This window comes from Neltuma alba, unplaced genomic scaffold (assembly GCF_004799145.2).
Source record: "Neltuma alba isolate B1F8T4 unplaced genomic scaffold, ASM479914v2 tig00008085_pilon, whole genome shotgun sequence".
Taxonomy (NCBI): Eukaryota; Viridiplantae; Streptophyta; class Magnoliopsida; order Fabales; family Fabaceae; genus Neltuma; species Neltuma alba.
Window position 1 is genome coordinate 51,404 of NW_021634942.1, and position 15,706 is coordinate 67,109.

The window sequence follows — 15,706 nt, forward strand, 5'->3', positions numbered from 1 at the left end:
GTCATGATATTGAGAACTGCTTGTAACATTGTGCTATACATATTGCCTCTTCCCGAGCAAATAAGCATCTTAGTTATAGTTCTATTTTAAACCCTATTCTAAAGGAGAATCAAAAACCAAAATTTTGGTTATATTTTATGGAAAAAAAAAATGATATTCAAAGACCTTTTGAGAACATCAATGACATACTGAGAACCTTAATATTTTAAAATTAAAAAACAAAGGCATTAACATCGTTGTAATGTTTTTGGGTTAATATTTTTAATACTTGCTTTGAAGCCCACTTGTTTTGTCAAACAATTCTTCCTTTTATTGAGCTTCTAAATTTACACCATTCTGTTCGTTCAATTTTTACAAAAGAAAATTATTAGGGACTGAATTTATATGAACCTTAAAAGACCTAGGTCTACAGAGTTTGGACTGGAGGATTCTTGTTTGGACTGGACTGCAAATAAGAAATCATGTTATGGATTTTAAATAAGGTTTTGTTATTAAGCTTCAAGACATTAAATTTATAAAAAATTTTGTCTATATTTTTTTCACTTAGTCCAACAGCTTTCGATCTGAAAATTTTTCCACGCATTCAAATTGTTAGCATTAGTTAATGTTGCACGTTGTCCTTGGACAAAATGATGAAGGAAATTAAAATTAAAATTAAAAGCCATTAAAAACGATAAATGAAGAGCAGCAGAGAGAGGGAGACAATTAAAGCGCAATGACATCCATTAGAAGCAGATAAAGAGGAGGTATAAGCAGGGGCCATCAATTTTTTTTTTTCAGAGTTCGGGCCTTCAACAAAGGCCCCAGAAAGATTTCTATAAAACTAATGCAACAACTGAACTATTGGGCCGATTTATTGCTCCCTGGATAAACCATGTGCAAGTCTTATCCCCCTCAATTCGCATCAGACTAAACGACTCCCACACCACTGGGTTCTGCTGCCTCCTTGTCATCACGTGCAAGTGTGGGCCACTTAGGTCCTGGCTCAGGAGGCTCCATCACATAGACATTACCATCTGAAAGCCCCACAGCAAACTGGCCTGCCGTCACGGGATTTGCCGCCATAGCAAGTAGGGATATGCTCTCACTGCAACCACCAAATACATTGTATTAATATCAATGCACAAAGTCCTAGAATACTTGGCAATCTATCCTGAATCGTGATGATTGTGGTACTGTAATGCAAATATCACTTTTGGCTTATCTCGAGATTTTGACCAGACTGGGGAATGGCATACCTTGAAGTGTGGGGCAGGTAAGCAGTGGGATCTATCTTGCAAAGAGGCTGAAGATTTAAACCATCAAATATGGTGATAGTCCCATCCACAAATCCGGCATATATGTCCGTTCCATCAGATGAGAAAACTGCCTGGGAGATAACCAAAGGGAGTACCGGAACCCACTGCTATGAAACAAGAGCCATATTTAGTCATTTCATAACATCCATGAAGAAAAGTTCATCATATAGGACGGGAAGTATAAGGAACCTGTTTGATACAAGTTAATTCCTGTGCTTCATAAATTGCAAGATGGCTATCTTGTACAACGAGGAAGTTTATCTGTTCCGGGTGAAACTGAATGTGAGTATCAGATGGCACTTCTGGCTTCCTTTGAGCAGGTATCTGCAAGTTCCTTCCTTTCACTTTTTCCCAGCCTTCGATATTCCATAAGCAAATCTGCAAGAAGTCGAAAAGGTAAGAAGTTCATATTCCTGGCCCTTTTTGGCTAGTCATTCCATAATGCCTTTGAACTATTAAAATGAGACAAAGTAGCCAAAGGAAACAGATCCATGTTGGTCAGGAGGGGAAAAAAAAAACATGGGAGCTAGTTCAGAAGTAGTAGCAGTCATATGGTGACAATTGTATTGAGTATTGAACACCAACCTGATTATTAACCTCAGCAGAAACAAGAACATGTAAAGTGTTTGAGAAGGCAAGAGAAGTGACTCTTGTTGAGTGACCTTTGAGCTTTCTGATAACCTGCATATACACGAGTCACGGACAACTGGCTTCAATTTCCTCTGATCACGGGGCGGTGCACGTCTTTCTCTAATCAAGCAAAAGCCACATACCTTGCATGTACGGACGTTATAAATAAAGATGCTAGAATCATCAAAGCCAATAGCAAGCACATTATTATCTTGAGGGTAGAAGGAAATAGATGTCGCCTTAGGTGGTGGGGACATGAAAGTTGTCATAGTCTGTTATTAAAAGCCAACGAGTAGTTTCACGTTAGTTGAATCCTAGCATCATTACAAACAATTAGCAAAAGGAAACACAATATCTCTTAAGGTTACCTTGAATGTCAACATGTTGAACAAAGAGATTAAACCACCTGATGCTGAAATGAGATATGAATCATTTTTTGATATAGCAAAACAGCCTATTGATTCTTCGGGCTTGACACTCCCAAGGTCGTTGCTCATAAACCGCGAGCCATTCCTTGGTTGCCATAAGTGAGGGGAAACTTGGGAGGTTGCCTACATGCGATAACTTATCTTTTATTGTACCGTAAATTAAGACTCCAAATTCAACTCCGGGAGAGGCAAGAACGAACTGGAAGAGGTGAAAAATAAAAATAATAAAAATCTAAGAATGAGTATGAAAGCCTCTACTAACTTGCTCATTCCCTGGCCATTTCCAAAGTACATTTATACCATCTGATGCCAAAGCCAAGATGGCATTTCCCGCGCTGGTGTAAATCAGTCTGACAATCTGTGCTTCATCAGAAAGAAAGTGGTAAGAGTATTTAACTTTCTTATCCAAAAATCTTTTAACTTGTCGGCGCACTTCTAATTTTCAGCCTTCTAAATTCAATTTGAATATATTTAGTCGAGTCCTCAAAGCAGATGCAAAGTGATATCATTATTATAATGAGGAATCTGATGATAGCTAAAACATACTTAATCGTGACATGGAGCTAAATGTATGGTTGAAGCATTATTAACATGTGATGCTGCATCTAGTTATCACCGATGATGCCAATAAAGCAAAAATGGCCAAACCTTATTGACTTTTGGATGAACAGGGAGCTGCATGAACTGACACTGAGATGGTTCAGAAATTTTGAAGATCTTCCAAAACTTCGACGAGTTATTATCTTCTTCGGTTAAATTAGTATTCATGCCTTCCAAGACTTCTTTGTTCTCATTCTGAAAATAAATAAATTATTACTATAAGGTGACTACATGTAAATCCAAGATCATAAAAGAATATCAATAAAGAGTGCACCAACTAGATGATTGGGATCATTTGTTTGCATATAACTATATATCATGCTTCTATAGGGAAACAGACAGAATATTAATGAACCTCAAATTTCATAATCTACGTCTAGTAGAAATTCAAAGCTTACCACAAACTATGAAAATGCCGCCATTTCTGGCATTAACAATGGCATCAACCAAAGATGGACAACATGCCAGAAACCAGACGGTTAAGGGTTGAGATGCAATATTCTCACCTCTGCTGAGGTTTCAGAGAGAACAGTGGGGGCATGAATAGAAGGCGCTTCATTTTGCATCAGTAAAACATCATAATCAGGTTCTAAGATTTTGATTTTATTTTCGCTTGCAGCAACAGCCAGCAGTCTCCCCTCCTTGTTGAAGCGAATGCAAGGATATTCCTGCACAAACGAAGCTCAACTGAGAGTGACTTTTCCATGTCAAACATTTCCTTAGCCACACTTCTCTAAAAATATTCTGATCCAGGATCAAGCCCCTCAAGTATTTACGATCTTCGATCACGGAATGTTCATTTTATGGCTTTGGTCAAATCATTAACATGATTTTCAAAAAGGTCATTGAGGTGATTACCAGCAAACCCCCTTCGGCATTGGTGCTTGCCAATAGCTGTACGTTGTCCATATCCCAATATTTAACCATATGATCATCACCAGCAACCAAAAATTGGTTCCTCGTCGTATCAAATTGGATTTTTGAAGAGCATGGAGCCTTAAGTCCTTCGTAGACTCTTTTTATGTACCCTTCACTTTCATCCCATTCCACAAGAAATGGCTCTCCATCCTTGCCAACACCACATGAAAAAAGCCTACATAAAGTTTTATAACAATAGTTACACAATAGTCACATATTCATTACCACACAGACGGCAACTAATTCAATAAAAAAGGGATTTCAGTTGCTCACAACCTTTGATCGTTAGTGCTGTAAGCCAATTTAGTGTATCCACAACCAGGGGCGTCATAATCAACTCTGGGGCCCATAGTATCATATAACCATGCCTTGATCTTCCCATCGATTGAAGTTGAAAATATAAACTGAGGGGTAGGAGAACAAAAATCACAACATACAAAAAAATCAGCGATACATGCAACCAGTTAAAAAGTAATGAGATTGTGTTCAATGGCAAATAATCCAAAGCATTGTTACATGAACATTTTCCTTCACATGAGGACAGATGGAACAAACTGGAGCATTGTGACCACCAAAAACATAAAACCGCTCACCGGTATCCGCATCCCACACCTTCAAAACAGCGATGAACACATCAGTTTCTTTATTACTCAAAACATTTATCATTTGTCCAGTGAACTTACCTTTACTGCCTTGTCATCACCACATGTTATGACTAATAGTTGCTCACGAACGAAAGAAAAGGCTATATCATTGACATTGCCACGATGAGCTTCAATCTGAGAAGAAAATATTTAGCATTACATCCAGAAAACACAAATATCACATCTATGAAACTAGAAATTTAGAGGGTTAAAAGATTGTTACTTCCAGATGCTGGCAAATGTCTACTCCACCATTATAGGAATATAACTGAACAAGATGTTTCGAAAATGCAACCCCTATTCAAAATGGGAAAAAAATAATTAGAAGCAAGAAAGAAAAGGGGAAAAAGAAAGTTTGAGATCGTTGATGATTGCTTTATTAGAATTGGTCAAGTAGCTTAACATCCTTACCGAACAATGAACCATCTGAGCTCCAAATGACTTTGTTAACAGAAATCCACAAATCTTTTTCTATGGCTTCCTGGACATCATTGACAATGGTTCCAAAATTAGATTATTTACAGTATGATAACAATTCATTAATGTACAACTTGGTATGGGAACAGGCATACCTTGAAATAGGGTGAACATGCTCCAATGTCCCAAACCTCAAAATTTATAAAAAGCAACTTCTCACCGGATGCAACATCCCAAATTCCTAAATTGCCGATTTGAGTTCCAACTGAAGTAATATATCATTGGTCATATGTTAGCAGTTTTCACTTTTTCAATGCCAAAATTTTCACCAAATTACACAGAAGAAAAAAATAGTCAAATAGCAACATCAAGTATGAAACGACCTAGAAGAACAGTGTGCCAAGTAGGATGAAAATCCATGCTAGTAGGTGGCGAATCATCATTCAGTGTCAGAACAACTTTCCGGGGCAGGTAACTTTTTACGGCCGATGATGTTACCTACACAAAAGGCACCCCATGCATTTAATTCTGCGGACACAAAATAAGAAATGTAAGGAGAGATAGAAAGAAGAAAAAAAAAATTCATCTAGTTGACCTCATTTAAAGCTTTGCAGGATTCCCCCTTGAGTATTTGATTAGGATCCTCAAGAACCTTCACAGACGCTTCTACAGAAAGGGCATCAAAGATCACCATCAACTCCTAGCATTAATGACCACCTTAAAAAGGAACCCATGCAAAGGTCAAGACCCCAAACCTGAACTTTCATTAGCAGTAGGGAAGAGCGAGGAGTCTGTTACAGTAGAGGGGCCACAATCATCACTGTTTACAGGATTTGAGGGATCTGAGCACAGCTTACAAACATGGTCCACAAAGAGGGTTTGTATAACAGGCTCAGGAATAGGATGTTTGCACAGCAGATGTTGCCAATTTAAGCTGACAAATTGAAGATAAATTAGTTTTCTGCAAGTTTCTGATGTTGATAATAGTGTTAAAGGAGGACATGAATGCAAATGATCCAATATCAATTATCAACTTCCACTAAAAGAAATAGAGTGAAACCTTTGGCTAAGAAGACTACTTAACCTCTGAGATTTTATTGCGGGAAATTTCAGCTTCCCATTAAGCAGTGGATTTTCTTCAATGATTGTTTTAAGATCCTCTAGGACAATCTTCCTCACGGAATTTGTGTCTTGGTAGTTTGAAAGTGATTCATGTTCCCTGTTGAGGCCCATAAAGAAATTATGCTCTCTGAAGGACGTTACTGACCATGTAAAAGATCAGTAGAAGGAAATCCATGATTCAGACCTTATATTATTAATTGTCAACAGCTGAGTCATTTCTTTGAGAAGGTCCTCGTGTCCTGGGGCAAAAACTTTGACATCCTTCATCAGGATATCTAGAGCCTTGGAACGATCATTTCTGATGACATAAGTGAAAATGATTACAGCTAGGAACAAACCATGAACAATACAGCTTAATAAGAACAACTAAGGTCCATGGAAAATATGATGGCCAGAAGAAAGTGCCTAGACCGACAAGTTCTGTGTGAAATGAAAAGCTTACGTGTCCAACGCTTCAAGGAATTTCTGTTTCCTCAATTCAAAGTATATTTTGGTGGAGAACCTATTGTCATCAACAGTTGTGAAACAAGATAAATAGGTTTCAGCGTCCTCAAATTTCCCGGCAAGCACCATGTCCTCGAAATGTTTCTTGTCAAAGTAGCACCCGCTCTCACGCTCGAGCCTATAAATGCAGGATAAAGAAAACAATAAGAACCATAAAAATAAAAATTAAAGGAAGGGTGAAATTAAAACCAGAAAGTCAAAGAAACATACATATGTACAGTTTCCTTGAAGCCTTCCTCTTCACAAAACTGTAAAATTAAGAAGATAATCTCTTTCTTGAGGCTGGACATAACCACAATCGCTGTTTGTCTTACAGATTACCAGTTCAGAATATAGGTATATATCTGATAAAGAGGAAAAAAATCAAACGTTTCAGCCAAATCGTACTATCACTCCCAACCAAAATACGAACAAATGCAACGTATGTCTTGGAGAAGTATTCTACCGCTACTTACGGAAAAAAATATCAATTGGCTAGAGAAAACCATTATGAAGGGGGTTTTTGAAAAGTTGAGATTTTTCAAAAGTGGCCTCCTTTCGATTCTTTTCAGTTTTGAACTCCAGAAGAATCAGGTCAGGCTTTTGATTATGCAAATAGGTTCCAAAATTAGACAACTGGAAAAAAGTAATAGCAAAGAGAATGCACCGATTGGATCCGAATCTTTAAGAGCGAATTTATGGGGTAAACATTAGCGCTATCAACAACTGAAAATAAAGACTCTGATCAAAGTATCTTCTTCAATAGTCTGCTACAATCGCCATAATAATTATTGCTCAAATTTAAAAATACGAACTGAAAAGGGTTAATTTGTTGTTCGAAGAATTGAAGACGAAGATAAATGTTTATTAGTAAAAACAGAGGGAGTGGAATAGAAGGAAACAAGAGGAACAGGCAGAAAAAGTTCCTCAAAGCTCGTCGGAATGATAAAGAGAAGCAAATTAAGAAGAAGAAATTGGCTTTTACATTGAAAAAGGAAGCCTGGAAAAGGAAAATGAGACTGAAAGTCTTTACTATGGCTTTCAGAAGGCTTATTTCAGCTCAGATTCTCTGTAAGGGATGGGGGCCATTACGGCCGAGGCTGACCAATTTATAGTCGGCGCTGTAAGGGAGCGATGATAAGTGTGTGATAAGAGCAATGAGCTATCAATGTGGCTCTGGGGCTACAAGGGTCAACGTCTGGTCGCATGCCGGTGTGCCGCACGCAAGCGCAGATGGTTTTTTTGGAATAAGAGCCGCCCCATTAAATCACGTCGTTTTCAGCCAAAAAGAGGAAATAAATTTACAAATGAAAATAGAATACCTCGTGCCGGTTCTTTCTGCCCTTTCGGGAAAAAGAAAGCAAGCCCTCAATTTATGTTTTATTTGCCATAATAGTACTCCATCAATTAACTGCCCGGTTAGTTTCCTAATCACTGATAGAAAGGACAAAGATTCTGGACGCTTCTTCTTTTTAGTATTACTAAATTTAGCCCCTAACATAAAACTCGGGTTTCGGGTTTTTCATTAACCCTCTTCCTAATCAAGAAACCTTAATAAGGGAAATCTGGATTTTCTTTAAATCCACATTGAACCATCTAGCCTTGTGGATTACTTAGCTCAGAATCTCAATTCGCAAGGCTCCGTTACAAAAATCATTATTAATTGAACACATGTAAAACTCCAGGGCACAGAAGCCACTAGCAAACCGGGATTAAACAACATAGGGCAGTCCGAATTTACTAACAGAGTCTGGCTTCATGATTTTGATATTAACTTAGGCACACAGTAGAACTGGATATTTAAAAACAGAAGGCAGGAAAAACTGTCTAGGTAGAACTTACATACACATATATAAGCACAGCTACTGAATTTCAATCCCTTGAATATACTGAATTGAGATTCCAAAAATTTGGCAAGCTGGATATAGAAATATGCATATGGATATATATATATATATATATAAATAATTAAGTAGTTGCTTCGTTTCCATTCGTAGAGCCAGACATGTAGAGACAGAAGGAGTCTTGTTCTAGCTAGTTGTTTCCATGGCGATTCCGGTACTCATAGAACAATGGATAGAATCTGCGCATGACACCGTTTTCTTCCCTTACCCCGTGCGTACGCCGAATCATTGTCTGTAACGAAGGAAGCTCAAGTTTTCCCTGAAACGTTGGGTTGGCTCTGATGCATTTTTTCAGCTCCTCCACCACAAGTCTCCTTGTTCCTGGATTCTCAATTTCTCATACCTTATCATCGCATGATGAGTCCTACAGACACACACATACACACCCCTATACTGTTATATAAGTACAATCTCCACTTTCACTACATTCTATATATAGTACTCTTCCGGTTCTAAATATAAGACTCCTGTATATACTAGTGTAAGAGTTTTATATTAAGGACCGGAGGAGTATAATATTACAATGCACCTGTAATTCTCCATGGAAACCAGCTCCAGTGCTTGAACATATATTTGATCGTTGTATACTGTGAACTGAGGGAACTCATGGTTCACAATTTCCCTGGCATAGCGTCTTGCTCCACTGTGAATATATCAATTCAACAAATCATGTGTGTGTGAAAGTAAGTACTACTTGATTGAAAAAGACTTTTTTGCAAGTCATTAGCCTTGTAGCTTATAATCTTAGGCAGTTAGTGTTTGTTCTCTACTTAAAAAAAGAGCCTTTAAACAAAAAGTATTATACGTGTGGAGGGGTTCCAGGAGCCTGAGCTTCTTGATGTCGAAGATTAGTTTGGCAGAGCATCTGTTTTCTTCCACGGAGGTGAATCCGACGACATAATCTTCAGCCTCATCGTAACGACCAGCTAGCTCCTCGAAGTATGGAATGTGGAAATAGAAACCACTTCCACGCTCCAGGCTGCAAAACACACACGACGATCAAAATTATCAAATCAGTGATTCATCTTTAACCCAGTGAAAAAAATACAATCGAAAATCGACAGAGAGAGAGAGAAGGAAAACCCATCACCAATGTGCAGTCTCAGTGAAGTCACGTTCAATCAAATGTCGCAGCACAAGGACGAGGATAACATCGTCATGAACCTCAGGGTTGATAGCCATTGTCGCTGTTATCCTTTCTCTGGTCCCAAATACCCCAACGAAACCAAAATTAAATCCGAATCTTAGTACAAAGACAATACACGCGCGCGCACAGCATATGAAAAAGAGAGGGAAGAAGCAAAAAGACAAACTAAACAAGGAGAAAAATAAAAAGAAAACGGACATAAACAAATTAAACCAGCGGAAGCTGATGGAAATAAATGTGTGATAATGCAAATCTGATTGCGTGCGTTGACGAAAAGAAAAGATTGATATCCTTATCATGAGGGCCCAATACCAGAAAATTAGAAGGATGAGTTGGTAAAAGTCAAAAGCTTATGTCTGGATAATGAAGACAGGTTATGAACTCAAATGGTAACTAGCCAGAGGAGGAGGAGAAAGAAATGCAGAGAAAAGCAGAGATATAAAAGTGCAAAGAGGAGCTCACAGGAGAAGCTAGATCTATGGAGAAGGGTATGCATGAAACAGTGTTGAGAGGAAGCAGGTATTTATAGGGCCACCGTACAGTGAAAACCGACCGCCTCAATTAAGGACCACTCCGGCACTAAAGACTAATTTTATAATATAAATTATATTATAAAATAAATATAAAAGATAAGTTTCTTGTTATAAAATAAGTTTTATATTTATTAAACACAGATTAGAAAACCGGAAAAGCTGCTGGGTATAAAAACACAGAATGTAAGACGGTCCCATGTGAGAGCCAGCCATCGCCTCAGGCGTCTGTGTAGTACGCGCTTCATATATGCCTCTGCCAACGACACCCACCCCCAAAACCAAATAATATGGGGCAAAAAATATAAACGAGGTTGTTTGCTTCAGCTTTTCTATCAATCTTGAGCATGTAATTTTTCACTTATCTGCAAAAACATTAATGATAAAAATTCATTATTTATCATCACATTCACTGTATTCATCATGAGAAGATTTGCTGTGTATATCTAAATTTATGATAATTACTGGTTGTTTTAATAACATATTCTGGTTCTATTTATATTGCGGAAAGAGAAGTTATTTTTTGTCCTATTTATAGAGTATTAAGAGAAATTTTTTGTATAGATATACAATTTTACCCCTCATTTATTATTGTATTGATTTTATTTGCATGAGATATAGTGTATATTACACAGATAAAATTGAAATATTGTTGAATTCTAAAAGGGAATTAATAAAGTTTAAAGTTTTTCTTAATCTATATAAAACATGCCAGAAGTGACTTATAAATAGGATTAGAAGATTATAACAGCGCATTTCTATTTTAAGCATCTACAAGGCACAAAAATCTTATTGTTATTGTTATATCAGACAAAAACAAGGGTAAAATTATTTAATTTTTTTAACAAAATAAATTAATTGTCAATACTTTATGATGTGAAAGAAGTTAAGTTTATTAATTTTGTTTTTTCAGTTGATTGAGCTTAATGAATTCTTATATTAATTAATCAGGATTCCCCTTTGAGGGCTTTTAATTTAATGATAGGTCTATAAGCATGTTTTAGTTGATATTTTTCCATGTATAAGAAGACTTAATTAATAAATGTTTGTTTAAAAAAAAGGAAAAGAAAACATGTTTTATGATATTTTTTTGGAGAAGAAACGGTATTACTATGTTTGTAAATTAATTATGAATAGGATAGGCTCCTATGCATATTAGGAACGCATTGGATACTGATTTTTTTTTCTTTTGCTTACTTGTATAATATGAAAACATAGTTTTTTAATTTAGTTTTATTTGGGTGCCTCCGTATGAATATGAATCATATTTTCTGGCCAGAAAAAAAAAGAATATGAATCATATTTGTTAAAACTAATAAACACATTATTTGTGTACTCCAAAAAATTGAATTTAACATATAAATTATATTATTTATAACTTATAAATAATGTTTTATTTGCCAGAGCATAAATAATGTATTTCGCTATTTAGATTATTTATATTGTGTACGAATAGTTACAAATTGTTTGGATTTTAGGATAGTCACATCTTAAAAAATAAAAAATATTATATATTACGGGTAAAGGTTAATTTGAACCGGTCTGACTCGATAAGGCAAAGACAATATAAAAAATTTAGAACTGAACATAAATATGCATATATGTGTGTGTGTGTATATATATATATATGTGATTTCTAATTCTTAAAATAACCCTTGGCTCCTGGCCTGCTACCTATACCATACTCTATTTTGAGGCGCGTAAGAAATACTGACTAAAAACAGGAGGACACAACAAACTCCGGCCTAGAAGATTGTGACCAAGGAAGGAACAAAGTTGGTGGGACCCACACCACGTCATACTGAAACAAACTTGGGAAACGCCTTCGCCCCACCGCCCCTCACGTGCCGCGACGCTCCAAATGTCGGCCCATGATGTTCCTCGTGACCTCCCCAGCTCAGCAAACCGGACCACGCCCAACTGGAATTTTGCAATTCAATGTATTGTTTGTATAAACTGCTCTAAAGCAATTAAATGTATGTAATTAGTCATTAATTTTGCTGGCTGAATCTCTCTTATTAAATGAGCATTCATTGCATTTCATTGCCCCGCATTTAATAAGGCACATTGCATTAATTTTCCTAAGGAGTGGGCCCAGTTAATTAAAAAACAAAAACATTAAATACCAATCCACTAGTTAATATACTTCTCATATCCTATTTATAGGGTAGAGGGATAAGACATTTTCCAATCATATTTATAACGTATTGAGAATTTTTTTTTGTATTGATATACAATTTCATTTTTCATTTATTATTATGTTAATTTTGTTTACATGAGGTATAATATATATTAAATATGGATAAAGTTAGAAAATTATTGACGTTTAAGTGAGAGTTAATAAAGTTTAAAGTTTTTTTTAGTCTGTATAGAATATGTTAAAAGTGACTTATAAATAAGACCAATGAGCAAGTCATATTTTTAAGAAAAAATTTTGATCTAAGTGTAAATTACTTATAGTGTAATTAATGTTTGTTTTTTAAATTTTATCTTTATTTAATTCTTATTGAAAAGAGATAAAAACAAGTTAAGAGATATGAGAATTATTTATAAACATACATATAGAGAGAAAATTTTACTAAGAATAAAATTTTAAAAATTAACAAATTTTTCTAATATGTAAAAATCTGTTACAAGTAATTTATATTAAGTACCAAAGCGGTAATCTTCTCATCCTATTTATAAGTATTGAACTTTCAATACATTTTAATTAAGAAAAAAAATTCAAAACTGATTAACTTTACTTTAAAATTAAACAATCTTTTAATTTTATTTCCATTTCGTATATACAATTTTAAAAAATAATCTACACAATAATAACAAAGGTTAAAGCAAAACATTCATGTTGTAAATGTAACGAAGTAACTCACAAATAAAATCATATGTAACTTTCTCTCTATGTGATAAATAGGACCAAATGAATATAAGTTGTTTTTAACTAATTTACATCCACCAATAAAAATAGTTAAAATTATTAGATTTATTGTAAGATTTAAGTGATTCTCAACATTATCTTATCGGTTACGTTGCATTTTATCATTATATTAATTTTTATTCTCTGTCACCATCTTTATTAAATATGAGAATACATGAAAAAACTTTAACACTCTTTAAAGCTATCACATGCCATATAATAATAATAATAATAATAATAATAATAATAATAAAAGCAACATACAATAAAAGACCGAGCACCTTATCAAAAAAAAAAAAAGAAGTAAGAGATTGAGCAATACTCATTATGTTCTAATTTTAGGGCAACGTTTTGAAATCTTATTCAATTATAAATCTACAGAGCAGAGGCGTGTTATAGGTAATTTATTTCAATATTATTCTTTCATAATTGTATGGCATGCATGCTTTTATTTTTTCTAATTAGTTTTGTTGAAACATGTCATTAATTATAAAACAAAATAAGAGTAATTATAATCCCTTACTATAAGTATGCTTCACTCGCGCGCAGGAACCGAGTGTGTGAGTTACTACTCTATGGTCTCACCTCTCAAAAAAAGAGTTTGTGTTTAAGTAAAAGCTAAATCACAGGTTTAAAAATAATTTTATAGAATTGAAAGTAAGTATATATATGAAAAATGTAAAAATATTTTTTTGTAAACTGATATCTTTTTATTGAAAATAATTTTATTTAAAATATTGTCAGAGTGTTAAGCACTAGATAATAGTATTTATTTTAATAAAAATTTATTGTGTGAGAGACTAGCGGCTTTTGAAACACCCCAGACACAAAGTAAGGTTTGGCCAAGGGAGTGACGAGATTATGTGGGCCCATGGTCCACTAAGCCATGGCGGCGAGAAGCGCAAGCACCGTGCGAATGCGTCAGGTGTGTGGGGCCCACTTATGGCGGTTCCACTTTAATTTATACATCACATTTCTCTCTCCTCACGCTCTCCAGTCTCCACCCTCGTACACGTTTCCCCTGCAGCCACTGGATGACTGGATATTAAACAAATAAATTAAGATTTCCAACTATATTTAGGATCAGAAAAACATATTTTTAATCTTTTAATTTTACATAAAATTTTATTTTGATTTTTTAATTTTAAAAAACAAATTTTTAGTCTTCTAATCCTAAAACTATTAACAAAAAATATAATACTGAGTTCTTGAATACTGATAAAATATTACTAAATACTAACATATTAAGTTTAATATTTAAAACAACCATGATTGTTAAAAAAATCATTAAAGACTAATAATTTTGAAGTTAAAAGACTGAAAGCATATTTTTTAAAGTTAATGGACCAAACTAAAACTCCACATAAAATTAAAGAACCAAATAGGTATTTTAGAAAAAAAATAGAGTGATATTCAGTATATAGTAATAGATTCTAAAAAATAAAAATGATTTTATATTATATATTTATCTTCTAGTTGACACGTGCGTTTTAAATAATATGATTTTTACACTGTATACATGTAAATAGGGATGAAAGAAGTGGTATTTCCCAAATATAAATGTTTTTCTCAGACCCACCTGCCCCACTCACAACTCACGCTCATTCTCATAATTCATATTTTCCCAGAAAAATAGATGGTTTATTGCTTACTTTATTTTAAAATTTATACTAAAATGAAAGGGATAACAAATCTTTTCAATTTTTTTAAAGATCCAATAAGCATATTTATTGTATAACGTAACCGTGTTTCCAGATATGTGCTTTATCTATATATTATCAGTAAATGAATTATATAATAATATCGTTGTCTCGGAGTCTTCTCTTTAGTTGTCTTTGATGTTAGGCTGATATTTCATACGACCAATACACTTGCATGATTCTTGTGGCGACGAATAATGGGCCCCACGTTCAGGCGGCAAAATTTGGATGGATTCTCCCTATTATATTAAAGAAAATTTGACTATACTTTTCTATACGTGTGAATATAAAATTTATTTTAAAAAAAAACATTTTTATAATTTTGCCTTTAGCATTCCTTATAACCTAAGTAGTTCTTGGAAAAATTGGGGAAAAGTCCCTATTTAAAAAAATATGTTGATGGATGTGACTTGACAGTTTGTCAACTTTTGAAGTTATTTAATAGTACCCCTGGTCCTAATTATAAAAACTAGTTGACTAATTTGAAAAGATTAAAAATAAATTAAGTTAGTTATTTGTAATAAATAAGAATTGTCTTTCTTAAAATATCATTGTTAATCAAGTATGTTGGCCAAAACTACAATTATTAGAAGAACTATCTTGGAAAAAATTATATAAATATGAGAGACAACATAGATTGGAATCTTATATTTAGAACCAAAATAAAAATCAAATGAGGTCTTATATTAAGGACTGAAGGTAGTATAAATTAAATATCATGATGAAAAAACCAAAATATCCTTAATTGCACAGATTGGAAGTTTAGTTGCGCATAAAAAATATATATTGTATATTACTGGAGTTTGATTGCACTTAATATAAGTTGCACATAACGAAGATAAACTACACAAAATAAAAATTCAGTTACACATAAGGAAGATATATTGCATGTACAAAAAAGCCAATTGCACTTAGTTTATAAGTTACGTGTAATGAAAGATAAAATGCACACATGAGGAGTTAAGTTACAC

At 34.4% G+C, this 15,706-nt stretch overlaps 1 protein-coding gene across 5 annotated transcripts; it reads right to left on the reverse strand.

Annotated features, from left to right (window-relative positions):
* Window positions 1-529: 529 nt before the first annotated feature.
* On the reverse strand, window positions 530-7,655 carry LOC114753708 (topless-related protein 1). Of its 5 annotated transcripts, XM_028942416.1 has the most exons (25): window positions 7,526-7,655; window positions 6,772-6,905; window positions 6,500-6,679; window positions 6,242-6,355; window positions 5,996-6,154; window positions 5,691-5,869; window positions 5,531-5,601; window positions 5,319-5,433; window positions 5,091-5,200; window positions 4,930-4,999; window positions 4,742-4,815; window positions 4,558-4,653; window positions 4,391-4,486; window positions 4,151-4,278; window positions 3,815-4,049; window positions 3,463-3,624; window positions 3,005-3,151; window positions 2,619-2,714; window positions 2,297-2,479; window positions 2,072-2,200; window positions 1,884-1,979; window positions 1,488-1,676; window positions 1,239-1,402; window positions 865-1,087; window positions 530-621 (listed from the first exon to the last, which is right to left on the reverse strand). In XM_028942416.1, exons 2-24 carry the CDS (start codon window positions 6,849-6,851, stop codon window positions 910-912), a joined length of 3,051 nt encoding a protein of 1,016 aa, XP_028798249.1. In that variant the 5' UTR covers window positions 6,852-6,905; window positions 7,526-7,655; the 3' UTR covers window positions 530-621; window positions 865-909. The 5 variants fall into 5 exon arrangements, with proteins under 5 accessions (XP_028798249.1, XP_028798247.1, XP_028798252.1 ...); XM_028942414.1 differs by lacking the exon at window positions 530-621 and having other exon boundaries at window positions 706-1,087; XM_028942419.1 differs by lacking the exon at window positions 530-621 and having other exon boundaries at window positions 706-1,087; window positions 7,574-7,639.
* Between the last annotated feature and the right edge of the window lie 8,051 nt (window positions 7,656-15,706).

Bases quoted from the DNA above. Each gene is read 5' to 3' on its own strand.
- LOC114753708 (XM_028942416.1), bottom strand. From the start codon at position 6,851: ATGTCCAGCCTCAAGAAAGAGATTATCTTCTTAATTTTACAGTTTTGT. The intron at 3,152-3,462 runs GTGAGAATATTG...ATTTATTTTCAG, and splicing joins TCTCTGAAACCTCAGCAGAG to AATGAGAACAAAGAAGTCTT. The intron at 2,715-3,004 runs GTTTGGCCATTT...GATGAAGCACAG, and splicing joins TTCATCCAAAAGTCAATAAG to ATTGTCAGACTGATTTACAC.